General features: G+C 43.4%; 1 protein-coding gene across 3 annotated transcripts in view; it reads left to right on the top strand.

Annotated features, from left to right (window-relative positions):
• Positions 1–16,254, top strand: part of UGP2 (UDP-glucose pyrophosphorylase 2) — a 77,726-nt gene that overhangs the window by 37,137 nt on the left and 24,335 nt on the right. For all 3 annotated transcript variants that reach the window (XM_030196156.1, XM_030196154.1, XM_030196155.1), the window contains exons 3-4: positions 2,868–2,975; positions 14,873–15,058. In XM_030196156.1, coding sequence (XP_030052016.1) covers positions 2,868–2,975; positions 14,873–15,058 — 294 coding nt within the window. The remainder of the gene's footprint in view (positions 1–2,867; positions 2,976–14,872; positions 15,059–16,254) is intronic.

Raw genomic sequence — 16,254 nt, 5'->3', positions numbered from 1 at the left:
ATCTTCTGCAGGTATACAGTCTACTGAAGCAAAATCCGGTGCTCATGGAGGATCTGTGCTCCTTTTTGGTCTTACGGCTTGGCCATTAAAAGGGCTTGTTTGATACGAAAGGTTAATCTGATTTGATCATTGCTACCTTGCTTCAGGCTCAGAAAAACTCTACATCCATGGTGTATGCGAGGGTGTGGAGGACGTGCGAGAGCTGGTGTTCTGAGCACAGACTTCCCCCTTCTCTGCTCAGATTGCACACATCCTAGCATTTCTTCAAGCAGGTCTTCAGAAAGGATTTGCATTGGGTTCTCTAAAAGTTCAGGTTGCAGTTTTGGCCTGGTTTTTTTGGGCCAACTGAAGAAATCCTTTGCGGCTTTCCCAGATATCATTTGATTCTTGGGTTCTCTAAAAGTTCATGTTGCAGCTTTGGCCTGTTTTTTGGGCCAAATGCAGAAGATGTCTGCTTACGCAGATATCATTTGATTCTTCCAGAGAGGGGGCTACTTGTGTCCAGGGACCTTTAATTTAGTCTTTCGGGGTCTTCAGAAGCCTCCTTTTGAGCCTCTCCAGAAGGTTGTCTTGAAAGATCTTATGCTGTGTTTTTGGTGGCTGTTGTTTACACATAGGGTTTTGGAGCTTCAGGCTCTCTTCTCAGGATCCCTTTCTCTGTTTTTCAGAGGTGGGGGGTCCCCCTATGCACATTTCCTTCCTTTCTTCCAAGAGTGGTATCAGCATTTCATCTCAACCAATCCGCGGAGCTTCTGTCCTTTTGCAGAGAGTATGAAGAGGCTCAGTTTTCTTCCTTGAAAGTTTCTCTATTTGCATAGAGTTCTCATTAGATATCTGGAAGTCATGAATGAGTTTCACAAATTGGACAAACTGATTTGTGCTTTTTGGTAAGCAGAGGCTTGGCCTCATGGCTTCCAAGCCCACAATTGCTAAATGGCTAACGGAGACTATCGCGTTGGCGTATTTGGTTGTGGGGAAGCAGGCTCCTTAGGCCTTACGGTGGCAATGAGATCAATGCTGTATACCTTTGCCAAGCACTACAGGGTGGCTGTTGTGGCATGCTTGGAAGCCAGTTTTGGGGCTTCAGTCCTCAGGCAGCAGTTCCAGGATCCCACCCACTCTAGGGATTGCTTTTAAACATCCTAGAGGTTGTCCAGAGATGAGCTGTCCACACATGTTTGCTCATCTGGTTAGTGTTAGGTTAGCGAGTTGTTTAAGGTGGTTGGGTTTCCTCTTAGTTTATTCATACTGCTTGTCTATGTAAATACTGAGGAGCTGGACTGGATGCCAAGAGAGATGTCTCAGCTCAGTTTTCAGTTCTCTGTCTCCACCTGCTGGTTGATGGACACAACTATCCTTTTTGAACATAGTGAATTGATGAAGCAAGTTGTACTAAATAATTGATATTGCATAACCCAGCCATTCCCAACCCAGTTCTTGGGGCACGCCAAGTCCCATCAGGTTTTCAGGATATTCACAATAATATTCATGAGTATATTTGCATGCAATAGAGGCAATGCATGCAAATCCATCTCATGCATATGTATTGTAGATATCCTGAAAACCTGATGGGACTAGATGTACCGGGTTGGGAATGGCTGGCATAACCCCTGATGCAGGCATATCGCTGAAATCTGGCCTATGTTGGGTGTACAGTAATTTCTTAAAGCCCACTGGCGCTGCACGGTATAGATTTCACAATAGGTCAGAATTTGATATCAATAGTAAGATTTGTATGAATTTCTCTCTTTCAACCTCATATCAAAAGGTGCACAACATATGAGCTTAAGATTTCTATAAGTGATTGATTAAGCTTAAAACTTCAGCCAGGAAAAAGTTAAATGACATAACTTTAATTTCAAATAACTTTAAAAACCATTAACAGAGTATTAAAACTTTTCCCTGATATATTTATAACAATGAAATATTCAGGATTTTTTTCATCCATGTATTGTGTTCATTGTGTCACACACTTGAACATTATCAGGTGCATTGCAGCAGAATAAAGGCTGAGAACCACTGTCTTAGCATGAACACTATTGACAGATTTTTAACTTGACGTTCTAGCAAGGGATATGAAGGAAAGGCAACATTTATTAACATGTACTGTTTGTATCTATAATACTGTTCATGTGAATCATTTATAAATATGGTTCCAAGTATACCTTTTAAGAGCAAATTTATAAAGGATTTTTTTTGTGTATGCCTCTAAAAAAAAAAAAAAAAAATATCCACCCGCCCTGATGCAAGTATGTGTTAGTAAATAGACACATACCTGGTGACCTGGGTGTAGGCATGTTTGGGGGAAGAGTTTGTATAGAGTCGCAAAGTACACACATACTTGATCTACCTATATTTACACCAGCATTTTTTTAAACCACTTTTGTGTTGGCATTTTATAGATACAGACACTTATGTCTTTGTAAAATAGGCAACTAGTAATCACTATTTTATTCTATAGTGCTACTAGATGTGTAAACACATTTTATAAATATAGCAATATTGTAGCAATATAATGGATTTTAAAAAATTATATGTGAGAATTAACCCCCCCCCCCCCCAACCATTTACTAAGCTGTGCGGCAATTCCGACATAGCCCATTCAAAGTGAATGGGCTGTGTTGGCATTAGCGCACAGCAGTCGCTATCACAGCTTAGTAAACAGGGGGTTTAGTGTTGTACAGCATGTAATGCTTACGATCTTGATTATAAAGTATACTGTATAGTTCTGTTTTTACATGCCTGTTTAAATTATCAAAACATTTTTTATAAATTCCTTAAATGCTGGCAATTAAAGTTTATTCCACTTGTATTTAAAAGTGATGAGGCATGAAAATAATTTTGTTTCCTAATTCTTTTTATTTTAGCACACACAAAAAGACCTTGAAGGGTTTCAGAAGTTATTCCACAGATTCTTGCAAGAAAAAGGTCCTTCTGTAGACTGGGGAAAAATTCAGAGGCCTCCAGAGGATTCTGTAAGTTTTTTGATTAAATAATTCAAATATAGGTGATTCCAGAAAGTAATGCTCAAGGTTCTAAATGCTCTTTATCCTCGTACTGTGTAATAGGATGATAAGAAAGTAAGTGTTTTGTAATAGTGACACAGCATCCTTTTTACATTTTTTTAATGACATTTTTCTGACTTGGTCAATTTTTGACATGAAGCCCACATCAGGGACAACTTAGTCTTGCAGCAAACTAGTTGGATCATACAAAGATGGGCGCAAAATAAAGAAGTAGACACTGCACTCCAACAGCTTTGGGATTTCTTGGCTTTGTTTGTACTGATACTGAGACCCATGTGACCTCTTCATGTGTTCTGCTGGATTGTTTCCCTCCACCGCCATGCTAGATTCCACTCTAGGTGAGCCTCTCTGTATTGAAATTGAGAAGGCTAGAGGAAAGGCTGCTTGCTAGACTGAACCCTTCAGTGCTACTTGTGTTATATAGCACCTTCCCTTCAGCGGATCAGTACATCACATGATCTGTCTCTGAATTGTTGCCTCATCAAACAGGAGATGTGAAAGAATTTCAAGTCCATTGCACTGAAGTTCTGATCTTTTTTTGAACTTGTTTACTTTTTCTTTTAAAAATGAAGTTTGATCCCAATCCCATGTCCTATCACATTATATATTATGACCTCATCCCACCACATTTCAGATGAGCCCAAGCTTTGGTGGAACCCACCATTATGGAACTCACCATCTAGCTCTTATTTCAGTTTTGGCTTATAAATTTAAATGTTTGCATTGAAGAAAATGTTGATAAAACCAGTCTTTAGTATATTTTTTCTTTAGATTTAGCTTGTGTCTTTTCAGCATTATTTATTTTAAGAAATTTATATCTTGCATTATCTAGTAGTCTAAGCGGGTTACAATAAACATTTATAATCGTGCTGTATTTGTACATATGCTCTTGAAACCAGAGTTGAATGGATAGAAAATTTTAATTGTAAGTAGTATTTGGTTGCAGTTATGGGATTTGGTGAGTGATGCCTTTAATAGATAAAATGGATTGAGTAGAAGTGAAGCCTAGTAAGAGCAGTGGGCTGAAGTTAGGGTTCATCTTTCTTCTCTTACTGATATCACTGGATATCTTGGGCAAGTAACTTCACCTTCCTTTGGACTAATTTAATATTTTTTGACTAGTTTTCAGGAGCTAAGTCTCGCCTTTTCAAGAGGATATGGAGATGGACTCAATGCTGTCAACCACAGAAAGGGATTATCTCAGGAAATGTTGTTATGGTTTTCAGTCTGGAGACATTAGAGCCAGAATCTGGTAGTCCATCTGCTTAGCAGAGAATCCTTAAAGCTAAGGGCAGATGGTACTGGCAGAGTGGGGGGCTGGACTGAGTCCTTTGTGGCCTTAAACTCATGGGCAGGCTTTACCCTCTCCTGCAGGAAGATCTGGGTAATCGTCTGCATTTCCCTACAGTTAGATGCCTTGATGTGATGATTTTTACCAATAGAATGATTATTATCCCAGTGGAAGGGAGGTCTGCTCTTAAGGATTTCCATGACCACAATTTTTTTTTCTCAAACGGGGCTTTTGGGGCCCAGACTTCTGTTTGTGGTGGATATCTGGCCAGGGCTCTCTTATGGTGGACTCAGTAGTTGCCTGATTCAGATAGCACAGTTGAAACCGTGGTGACCTTCCTAGCTGATATCCTTTATGACCTTGTGTGTATGTGTTCTTATTTAGTGGCCTCCATTGTGGTGACCCGTCAAGTGGCTCGTCAACCAACCAACCCAGGCCTCCTTCTCCTCTTTTCCTGATATCACCGAGGAGGAAACCGCCCACCTTCTTTCCTCCTCGAAATGCACCACCTGTTCCTCTGATCCCATCCCCACTAACTTACTAAACACCATCTCTCCTACTGTCACCCCCCCCCCCCCATCTGTCATATCCTCAACCTCTCTCTCTCCACTGCAACTGTCCCTGACTCCTTCAAGCATGCTGTAGTCACACCACTCCTCAAAAAACCATCACTAGACCCTACCTGCCCTTCCAACTAGCGCCCCATCTCCCTCCTACCCTTCCTGTCCAAGATACTTGAGCGCGCCGTTCACAGCCGCTGCCTTGATTTTCTCTCTTCTCATGCCATCCTCGATCCGCTTCAATCCGGTTTTCGCCCTCTACACTCGACAGAAACGGCACTCACTAAAGTCTGTAATGACCTGTTCCTTGCCAAATCCAAAGGTCACTACTCCATCCTCATCCTCCTCGACCTATCCGTCGCTTTTGACACTGTCAATCATAACTTACTTCTTGCTACACTGTCCTCATTTGGGTTCCAGGGCTCTGTCCTCTCCTGGTTCTCCTCTTATCTCTCCCACCGTACCTTCAGAGTACATTCTCATGGATCTTCCTCCACCCCCATCCTGCTCTCTGTTGGAGTTCCTCAGGGATCTGTCCTTGGACCTCTTCTTTTTTCAATCTACACCTCTTCCCTGGGCTCCCTGATCTCATCTCATGGTTTCCAATATCATCTTTATGCTGACGACACCCAGCTTTATCGCTCCACACCAGACATCACTGCGGAAACCCAGGCCAAAGTATCTGCCTGCTTATCCGACATTGCTGCCTGGATGTCCAACCGCCACCTGAAACTGAACATGGCCAAGACCGAGCTCATTGTCTTTCCACCCAAACCCACTTCTCCTCTCCTTCCACTCTCTATTTCAGTCAATAACACCCTCATCCTCCCCATCTCATCCGCCCGCAACCTCGGAGTCATCTTCGACTCCTCCCTCTCCTTCTCTGCCATATCCAGCAGACAGCCAAGACCTGTCGCTTCTTTCTCTATAACATCAGCAAAATTCGCCCTTTCCTCTCTGAGCACACCACCCGAACTCTCATCCACTCTCTCATTACCTCTCGCCTTGACTACTGCAACCTACTCCTCACTGGCCTCCTACTTAACCATCTATCCCCCTTTCAATCCATTCAGAACTCTGCTGCGTGTCTTATCTTCCGCCTAGACCAATATGCTCATATCACCCCTCTCCTCAAGTCACTTCACTGGCTTCCGATCAGGTACCGCATACAGTTCAAGCTTCTACTAACCTACAAATGCACTCAATCTGCAGCCCCTCACTTCCTCTCTACCCTCATCTCCCCTTACGCTCCTACCCGTAACCTCCTCTCTGTACCCTTCTCCACCACCGCCAACTCCAGACTCCGCCCTTTCTGCCTCGCCTCACCCTATGCTTGGAATAAACTCCCTAAGCCCATACACCAAGCCCCCTCCCTACCCATCTTCAAATCCTTACTCAAAGCCCACCTCTTCAATGTCGCTTTCGGCACCTAACCATTGTACCTCTATCCAGGAAATCTAGACTGCCTCAATCTTGATTGACTGCACTTTTTGTCCTTTAGATTGTAAGCTCCTTTGAGCAGGGACTGTCCTTATTTGTTAATTGTACAGCGCTGCGCAACCCTGGTAGCGCTTTAGAAATGTTAAATAGTAGTAGTAGTAGTTTTGGCATTGTTCAGCAGAATCATCCTCCTAGTCGTGCATGATCAAGCTTGCCTTTCAGGGTCATTTTGGAAAAGATCATTAAGGATCTTGGAAAGGCTTGGTTGCAGCAGCTTCCTGAGGATAAGGCTGGGTCAGAGTTATGGGCTTTACTTTTTGGGCTGGCTATAGCGCTGAACTTTTTTCCAAGGTCACGCTTAGTATTTGAGTCTATCTGTACTTGGATGATCTGAGTCAACTTTGAGGTGGATTCAAGAGCAGCAACCTCCCAGGTGGTATGCCTGCTCAAGTGCCTCTGTTGAGTAGTGAACTTTGCCAAGAGTCAGCTGGAGTGCCTCATGGTTCTTTTCAACATCAAGTGTGACATTGTGTTCTTAACCCGTGAAAGTGCAGAAGGCTCCCTGAGCTTGGGAGTATCTAAAGCTGCTCAGCTTCATGGCAGCAATGCTGGAGGTGGTCCTGTGGGCGGTGGGTGCTTTTGTCCCATTGTGCTTCCCCCCCCCCCCCAAAAAAAAAAAAAAAAACTCAGCAGCTCAAGATCAGGATCCTGCTTATAGGATCTTGAAGAATTGTCTGGTGTGGTGGGACTCTCCATTGCATCTGCTCAAGGGGATTCCCATGGACTTCCAAACTGGCTGGTGTTCATCACCAATGTGAGATCTGGTGATCTGGGGGTGTATCAGCTAGTACGGTGGGACCAGGCATACAGAGACCTAGGTCTAGGTGATTTCCTATGCCATCTCAGCAGCTCATATTGTGGGATTAGACAATATTCTCAGCAGAGACACTGGATGCAGGAGAATGGAAGCAGAGTTCCTTTGCCTTTAAGGTTCTAGTAGATTTTTGGGGGGTTTGGTCATACAACAAACACCAAGAAGCAATTATCAAAACTGAAATACAACACAATTGTACATAACAGTGGTACAAAGAAAAAGAAAAACCCATTACCCCACTGGTGGTCTCTGATCCAACGGGAGAAAACAGCGTGACAACCAAGGCGACACAATTTTCAGTACAAAGCCCCACCCATAAGAATTATCACTCTGGCCAGTTTTGAACTCCGGTTATACCTGGAAGCTAATAATTTATACATGCTTTGGTATATTAACTACTGGAAGATTCTGGTGGATTTTGTTGCTTTGATCTGATGGCCTCCAGTATTCTTCAGCCACAGGAAGGGTAGGAGTTTTGCAGGGATCAGTGGGATCAATGTCCTTCTCCAGACCTTGCTGGAGGTGGAATCGCTGTCATCCTCCCCACCCCCATGACCCTTGTCCTCAGGAAAACAGCCACTTGTCCCTTCTAGTAATCCTGGTAGCTCTAGGTTGGCCCCAGCATCTGTGATATGTGGACCTAGTTTGGTTGTTGGCAGAACCTTTGGTTCTATTCGTAAGAGAGCCAGTGTTCCTGCAGCAGAGACCAGTCCTAATGGAGGATCTGGATCCCTTTTGGCTTATGGCTTTTCACCTGAAATAGATGATAGTTGGCCGCCGTCAACACGCACTTGCTTTTGTGCCCTGTGCTCTTCCACTTCCTTAGTGTATGCCCGTGTCTGGCAGACCTTTGAAAGAGGCTCTGCTCTGTGCAACAAATATGTGGCACCCAGACGTGTGCTTGGTTTTACCTTTTAAAAAGCAGGGCCAAGCCCTTAATTTTCCAAAAGTTCAAGTGGTGGTGTTTCTGTGATTGAGGTAATATCAAAGGTCTGTTCCTTGCAGCGCAGCTGGATGTGACTCAGGGCCAGATGCACTAAACAAAACAAGCCTTTAACGACCCTTTAACGAAATTTTTAACCGTGGCATGCATTAAAGGCCATTTTCCGACGACGCTAGCAGCTAATGAAAACGGAATGCAGATGAGCAATTCGTGTAGAAACTCTATTGAAATGAGATGCACTAAAGTTTTCCGCTTGCCCTAATGCTGGAAGACTACTGGAAAGCTAATGAGAGGTCTGTACCTCTCATGAGCTTAAATGTAAAAATACCTAAATGTCAAAAAAAAAAAACATCGCGAAGGGGGCAAAAACGCACGTCTGGAGCGTCCTTTATTGATGCTCGAGGTCGCCGCTGCTCCCCGCTCCCCATGCATTAAAATAAAAGGAAAAAAAAAAGGATCGGGAGGGGGCAAAGGCGCTCGTCAGGAGTGTCCTGTATGGATGGCCTTGCCCCCCCCCGCCCGAGATCCCCGCTTCTCCCTGCATGAAAAATCAAAATTTTAGCAGCCTCGGCCCACCTCCCTTCTTCTCTTCCTTTCTCTATCTCCCCCCAGCTCTGCCTCCCGCCATCCTCTGCCCCCCTGCCTCTTACCGGGCCCGCGCAGTGCCTCTCACCTCTGTGTGAAGGCGCTGCACGGGCAAGAAGAACAGCTGATGCCTCTTCGCGGAGTCAGACGGGGGCAGGCCCAGGAGGAAAGGAGAGATGCCCGAAGACTCCACGAAGAGGCATCAGCTGTTCTTGCCCGTGCAGCGCCTTCACACAGAGGTGAGAGGCGCTCCGTGGGCCCGGTAAGAGGGAGGGGGGCCCGGTGGAGGGGGGAGTGGCGGCGACGACCTCGGGGGGACGGCGGGGGTGGGACACGGGGGCAGAGGATGGCAGGAGGCGGAGCTGAGGGGAAGGGAGGGGGGCCGGGGCAGCTTAAAGTTTTGATTTTTGGGAAGTGGGGGGAAGCGGGGAGCAGCGGCAACCTCGGGCGGGGTGGGGTGGGGGCCAAGGCCGTCCATAAAGGACGCTCCTGATGAGCGCCTTTGCCCCCTCCCGATCCTTTTTTTTTTTTTTTTTTTTTTTACATTGTGGATTAATGCCGATAACGTGTGCTTTCTGTGCACATGCGTTTCCTACTCTGCTACGGGGGATTGCACCAGATTAGCGAAACTTTCATGCATCCAACTTTTGAATACTGTACCGAATATTTCTGAGGTGTGTTTTTAGTGCATTCTTCGTTTTTTCAAATTCGGTAAGCACTTTTACGTTTTAGATTCTTTTACGTTTGGTTGATGCATCTTGCCCTCAGTTCTGGGGGGCGGTTAAGAAGATTCAGCCCTCCTTGTGGAAGGCTATGCTTCCTTGGAAATTCAGCTTGGTCCTGCAGGCCCTAGCCAGTCCACCTTTCATGTCTTTGAAGTGAACCTTGCTGAAGGACTTGATGGTTTGTTTGTTTTTTTTTAATGGCAGCCTGTTCAGCCAGGAGGGTATCTGAACTACAAGCTTTTTCCTGCAGTGATCCATGTCTGTCACTTTCTTTTTAGGGTGGTTCCCCCTTTCATCTGATCAATGGTCTCAGGTTGTTTGAGTGAGTGTGTTTGAGCTCTGCTTGTACCCTTTGTAAGCTGGATGTCTGCAGACTGCTCCTGTAGTACTTGTAGGTGACAACTTCCTTTTGGAATTCAGACACTCTTTATGCTGTTCCATGAGGCACATAACAGAGAGACAGCCAGTGTCTACCACTGTCTGCTGGATTAAGGAGGTCATAAAAGCAGTTTATGTCCTCAGTTGGAAAAATGTTCCAATAGGATTGCAAGCTCATTCAACTACAACTCGGGTGACTTTTTGGCTGAAGCTAGGGCAGTCAAACCCTGAGAATATCTGCAGAGCGGCAGCATGATCATCGCTATCCTCATTTGTAAATCATTACAAGATGTCAGGCTAGAGAGGATAGTGCTTTTGGCAGATCAGTCTTGTACATCCATCCTGTCAGTCTGCCTAGTCTAGCAGGATGATAAAGTAGGTGAAATTTTAGTCTTAACTGATAACTTACTTTCCTGCCAGACTAGTTCAGGACTCATCCTGGAAGATGGCAAAGTTAAGGAAGTCTTCATATTCTGGCTACCCATCTAGTTTGCTACATATTTCTTTATACATTTCTTGGGTATTCCTCAGGGGTCTGCTGAAGTTTCTTTGGCTGGTGCTGGATTCATTATGTATACCAGGATCTTCTGGTGCTTGGTAGGCTTTGGTATTAGTACACTGAGATGTTCCAGGCGCTGCAACTTTCTCAAAACTGGTGACGTATTGAAACAGTTCTCTGTCTCTTTGTTGGTTGGGCAACATAACACGTCAGTCTGGACTAGCAAGACTCAAGGAAAGAAAATTTTTCAGGTAAGACTAAATTTCACCTTATCTGTCTTTGGCTATAAATCAAATTAAAAAGATTTTTGGGAGGTTGGAGAAGATCCAAGATGGCGATATGAGACAGATGCACCTGCAAATGCTCCTGCCAAACTCCTGCGCGCCTCTTACAGAGTACCTCCCAGCCCGTGGTTTTTGATGGGCAAGCGGAGAGGGAAAGTTAGGGAGCCTCCCTCGACTCGCAAAACGGTTACATCGATGAGACAGACGACGCTGGGTTATCTTGGAGCTTTTGTGGTCTCTTTTGAAGGCTTCATTTCCTTCTGCACGAACTGACGCCTTGGTGTCAGTGAGTATTGCGAACGGGGCTTCCCTGAGCCCCGTTGAACATACGGCTCCACCACAGCCAGGGAGGGAGAACACTGTCGAGGCTTTTGCAGCCAGGGAGGCTAACGCCATGGAACCTGGTTCCCAAGGAGGGAAGGCTTCCCCAGCAAAAGAGATCATGGCCTCTGGGCAAGAGACTATTCAATCTGCTTTATGGATATTACCTCCAGAAATTGTAAGTACTCTAGCCCAGGTAGAAAGCCAATCTCTCTCCCCTTTACCATCCTGTGGCAAAGCTAAACCAGCCGTAGTGACGTTAGAGTCACTTTGGGACATGATTCAAGACACTCATTCTTCTTTGCTGACTGTGATAAGAGGAAATTCTAAAGATGCAAAGGCTATTTCAGAAGCGGTCTTGATTCAAGCACAGGTAACTGCTCGGCTGTCCTCGAAGGTTGACAGTTTGGAATCTAAAAGGCAAATCTTGGAAAATGTAGAGGCTGTCTCAATTAAGGATAAGAATTTTCTATATCGACATTTAGAGTATTTGGAAAATCAAGCTAGAAGGCTTAATTTGAGATTACTCAACTTTCCCAGGTCACCATTGATTGCTCCTTTGGACATGGTAAAAAAAATACTTAATAGAGGTCCTGGGGATGGCTGGAGACTCATTGCCACCTATAACACGACCTCAATATAGCTGGAGCTCAGGAAGATCTATGGGAGATTTCTCTCGTAAGCGAGAAGTGGATAAAATGAATCTTACCTCCTTTTTGGAAACCTCTTTTTAGAAGTGATTACACAGAGAGCTACTATGCTGGTTTTGTTTTGGAACCTGATCGAAATGCAATTCTGAGACTTCATACATTTGGAGACGTTTTTTGGGGGTTCAAAAGTCCATATATTTCCTGACTAGAGCAACACAAACGAGACGTAAGGCTTTTTGGCCTTGCTGCTCAGAGTGTTTGCCTTAGGGGCTAATTTTGTATTATGTTTTCCTTGTTTATGTATTATTGCATGAAGGTAAACAGTTTCAATTCTTTGACTCACAACAGCTGATTTTCTAGATGCTAAAGAGGAAATGAATGTCATGATTAAATCCTGATAGTATGGCAGGCTGGAGATAGAATTTAGAGGGGGCATCTGCCTGTTCGTTATTTTTTTTTCTTGATTAATGTATTTTCTTAAAGCTTGGGTTTCTGATTTCTAGACTGGTGGATGAAATATTGATATATATTTTCTGTAAAATGTTTGGAAAATGTCCTATTATATTTGTATGTTTTTTCTGATTATCTCTGATATTGTTGAGATATGTAATTTGAAACTTTAATTAAAAAAAAGATTTTTTTTTTGATTATTTGGGATGTGATAGAACAGGGTGGTCAACCTGTGGTCCATGGGAAGTGTTTTGCAGATATTTTCAGAATAGCTACTCTAGCAGTTTGCATCGTTTTTAGTTACATTTCTACTCATCACAGTCTGTAAAGCTCTGTGCATTTCCAGTTCCAACATTATGTAATTTTGTGGCCCGTTAGGGGTAGCACTGACATGTGGCCATCTGTGTACAAAGGTTGCCCTCCCCTGTGGTAGACAGGTGATTATCAGAAACCAGCTCCTAACCTAATTTCTCCTGTGCTCACAAGTCATTTGCTACTGACCCTGCCATGGTGGATCAGTGATATTGTTCCCTTCTATTCTCGGCATTGCTTGCGGGTAGTCAGTAGCAAGTCTGGCAAAGACTCTTAATCACTGAATTGAGAAAATATAGTCTAGCAATGATTGTAGGAGTGAAAATGGAGACATTTACAGCACTCTGTCTTTTTTATCTTGCTCACAAGCCAGCTGCAAGCTCCAAAAGGGCTATAACTTTACTGGTTTGGTTTGCAGACTGAGACCCACAACCCACTGTTCTGTTTCGGTTGTATTGCTGCTTCTGAGTAAGGGTTACCATCCCTAAGTTATAACATTCACTTACAGCAACCTCTTATTTTTTTTTCCCCCTATTATTGATGAATGTGATAAAAGCTCCTTTTTACAAAGCTGCACTACCGATTAGGGTGCACTTAATGCAGAGAAGCCTGTGGGAATAGAATGGCAGCTTTGCATTCAGTGCACCACTAATCGGTACTGCACCTAAGAATTTCATAGGTGGCAGGAAATCTTCATGTGAGTAGTAGTCATTACTTTGAAACATATACAGATTTTTAATCTTACCACCCTTATTTCTTTTCTTTTTTAATTTACTGGGCTATCCTTAAATGGTTTTGTTTTGAGCAGCTGTTGGGTTGTGTGTTTTTGACCTCTGAGCCGATCGTTTGTTATCCACAAATATCCAGTATCTGAAGTGGCACAGACTTTAACCATTCTAGCTATGCGATGCTCTACTTTAACTAGTTCCCTTTTGTACTTTTTAGACATCCAGATGCACTTGAGTAAACCAACCTATAAAGATTAAATGGGTTCGGTTTCATTTCTGCGTTACAACAGTATCGTTTGAATAATTGTTCAAGATCTACTGAATATTCGTTTTTTTGTTTTTTTCTTCCATATCCTGTTACGGGGATCTCTAAACCTTGCCAAAACAATGTAGGCAAATGTTGGCACTTTAAATGGAAGCTTGGTTTTAATACCATTTAGAATGTTTTTATTCTTGAAATAGGTGAATGGTGAGCCAATAAGCACCCTGAAAGTGCTGTTTTTAACAATCTTTGTCTTGCTAGTGGAGTGCATGTAGAGTGCTGGAAGGAATGATTTTGGGCCACTGCTGACCCTGTGACATTTCAGAAGAGAGCTCTCCCTATAGGTCTTTTGTTTAAAATTTGCTTTTGAAACTTGCAGTGTCTGTTTTTTTTTTTTTTACATGAAATCTGATTTGGCTTATAACTCAAAACGGTGTAAGATCAAGCCTTTAAACCCCCCCCCCCCCCCCCACAAACATTATAAAGCTGTTTTTGTTCTGCTTGAGAATGTAATTATCACCTCTATTGCTGCTTCCTAGTCCCTGATCAGAGCTGCAGATGCATTTTTCACCCGTTGCCCAGGGCCAAAGATTAGCTGCCATTACTACTTGAAACTCATAAGCAGAGGGATGGTATTCTACTTAGCCAGTTCTGCCAGCTGCTTTCTTCTCTTGGCTTGACATTTGTGTGTCGGCAGTCAAAATCAACTTGTTGGCGTTCTGAAAACCAGGCCAGTTTGTATCTCTCCTTGACCAGAATTGCCATCACGGAACTAAAGGCACTCAGCCTGAGCAATTAATGGGCTTACGTTTTCTGTCTTTCAGGGCCCTTGGTCTATAACTTTTCTTTCTGGTAGGCTGCCTCATTGACAGTGCAGCTCAGCCCAAGTTCTCCTATTATAAATACCTACTCCCAGTAGAAGTAGGGTTTCAAGATTTGTTGAAGATAATAAATTAAATTTTGCTTTCTAGAAGATTTAAAAACTTTTTTTAAACTAAGGTTTATGGCTATTTGTGGGAGATGTGTAGTTCGTTGCTAACAAGTGACGTGCAGGAATTGTGTAGCTTGTTTTAATGTTTGCTTGGAGATGATATTTATGCTTTATTTGTGAATAAGTGCTGAGGGGGGAAGTTATCAGTATGGACTGCCATTAAGATGGGCTATTTTGCTGTTTAAACCCCGTTATTAGTAACTAGGTGTCATTGCATAAAATGAGACCTGTGATAAAATAACATGCTTAATGCTAGCCTGCATTGATAACTACACCCCTGAATACATAAATAATTAAAACAAATGCTCAAATTTGTCTCAAATCACAAAATGAAAACATGCTTAAACATTTTCAGTGGGAACTCTTTCTTGTCAGTGATTTTAGAATACTATGTTTATCCAATAGGTGAAAAGTTTTGTGGAGTTACTAGCATAAATAAATAGATGGCATCTGTGATATGTAGACTTTAGGGAGGAGTGATCATCTTTAACTGTAAAAGTACAGTTTGTTGCTTACCTTTTTGAAATACCTCTTTTTTTTTTTTTTTTTTTAGATCCAGCCCTATGAAAAGATGAAAGCAAGAGGCCTGCCTGATAACATAGCTTCTGTCTTGAACAAGCTGGTAGTGGTTAAACTGAATGGAGGTTTGGGGACTAGCATGGGCTGTAAAGGCCCAAAGAGTCTTATCAGTGTACGCAATGAGAATACCTTCTTGGACTTAACTGTACAACAAATTGAGGTAAGTACAGGGACAGTCTGGTTCACTGAAACTTTAATAACAATCAGCATCAAACATGTTTATTGCAGTGCATCCTTTTCCGTAAGGAATTTAACAGTGAAAACAGGTTTAGGTTGAAGAAATGGATTGTTTGAAGTGTAACAAGATTTTCTCCTTATTTGGTTTCCTACCCTGCTCCTCAAATGTACTTAGTCTGGTCATCGCGATGGTCCTGGGCCAAGCGCTGCATATCGGAGCTCTTTCTGGAACTTTGCAGTCACGAGTCCTGAATTCAGTCACTAAGTTCTTTACTCTTGAGGTAGTGATCATGACATCTGTCGTCATTCAGCATTGTGAACCACAGCATCCCCTGTGTCAGCCAAACCCAGAGAACAGAAGATTTGACTTTGCTGTTTGAAGGTCCCAGCATGGGCATAGCCAGCCCTCCAGTTTTGGGGATGCCCAGGGTTGGACCGGGGGCAATGCATTCATCTGTCTTGCCCCCCCCCCCCCCCTGCTAACCATACCTTTGCTAGTGGGGATATCGGGGCCCCGCCAGCCAAATAAATACAGTGCTTATGATCCCCTCCTTCTTGGCTGCTTCCATGTGCAAGAAGTCCAGGCATCGGTGGCTGAAGGCACACCACCAATGTTTGCAGGAAGGGAAACCGTCAAGAAAGAGGGGAGTCTCAGCATCCCTGCCAGCAAAGGTAAAGGAGTACTGTAGTTCTGGAGGAGACCCATAGCTATGTTGCTGCACAGCAGTGCACAATACTTACCACTTGAGATACTGGTCTGCTGTGATCTAATCATTCTGATCTGGTATCCTAGTCTGTTTCCCCAATGGCAGTAGCATTACAAGTGACCAGCCTACATGGTGTGACCCTGAGTATATGTTACTAGAAACATTACATATTACAATGAACCATTTTTATCTTTAGGAAAAGTGATACTATCCACATAAAAGTCCTTCATGTTGGCATTGTTTCATTTTAAAGTGGGGAGGGCAGATTTTAATCTCATTCTCTTGACTATTAAATATTTATAGTTCCAATGATAGTAAGCTTACTCTGAAGTTGCCCCTTCCAAAGCAGCAGGAAGCATCCACCCTACATGGCTTGTGACTGCCCATTCTCTGATGCTCAGTTAAGGTCTCGCAGCTTATGGTAAATAGGAGAGACAATTTAAAACCTATTTATTTAAGATTGCAGTATTGT

This window comes from Microcaecilia unicolor, chromosome 3 (assembly GCF_901765095.1).
Source record: "Microcaecilia unicolor chromosome 3, aMicUni1.1, whole genome shotgun sequence".
NCBI lineage: Eukaryota > Metazoa > Chordata > Amphibia > Gymnophiona > Siphonopidae > Microcaecilia > Microcaecilia unicolor.
Note: the sequence above shows the minus strand (reverse complement) of the source record. Positions and strands in the feature narration are given on the sequence as shown.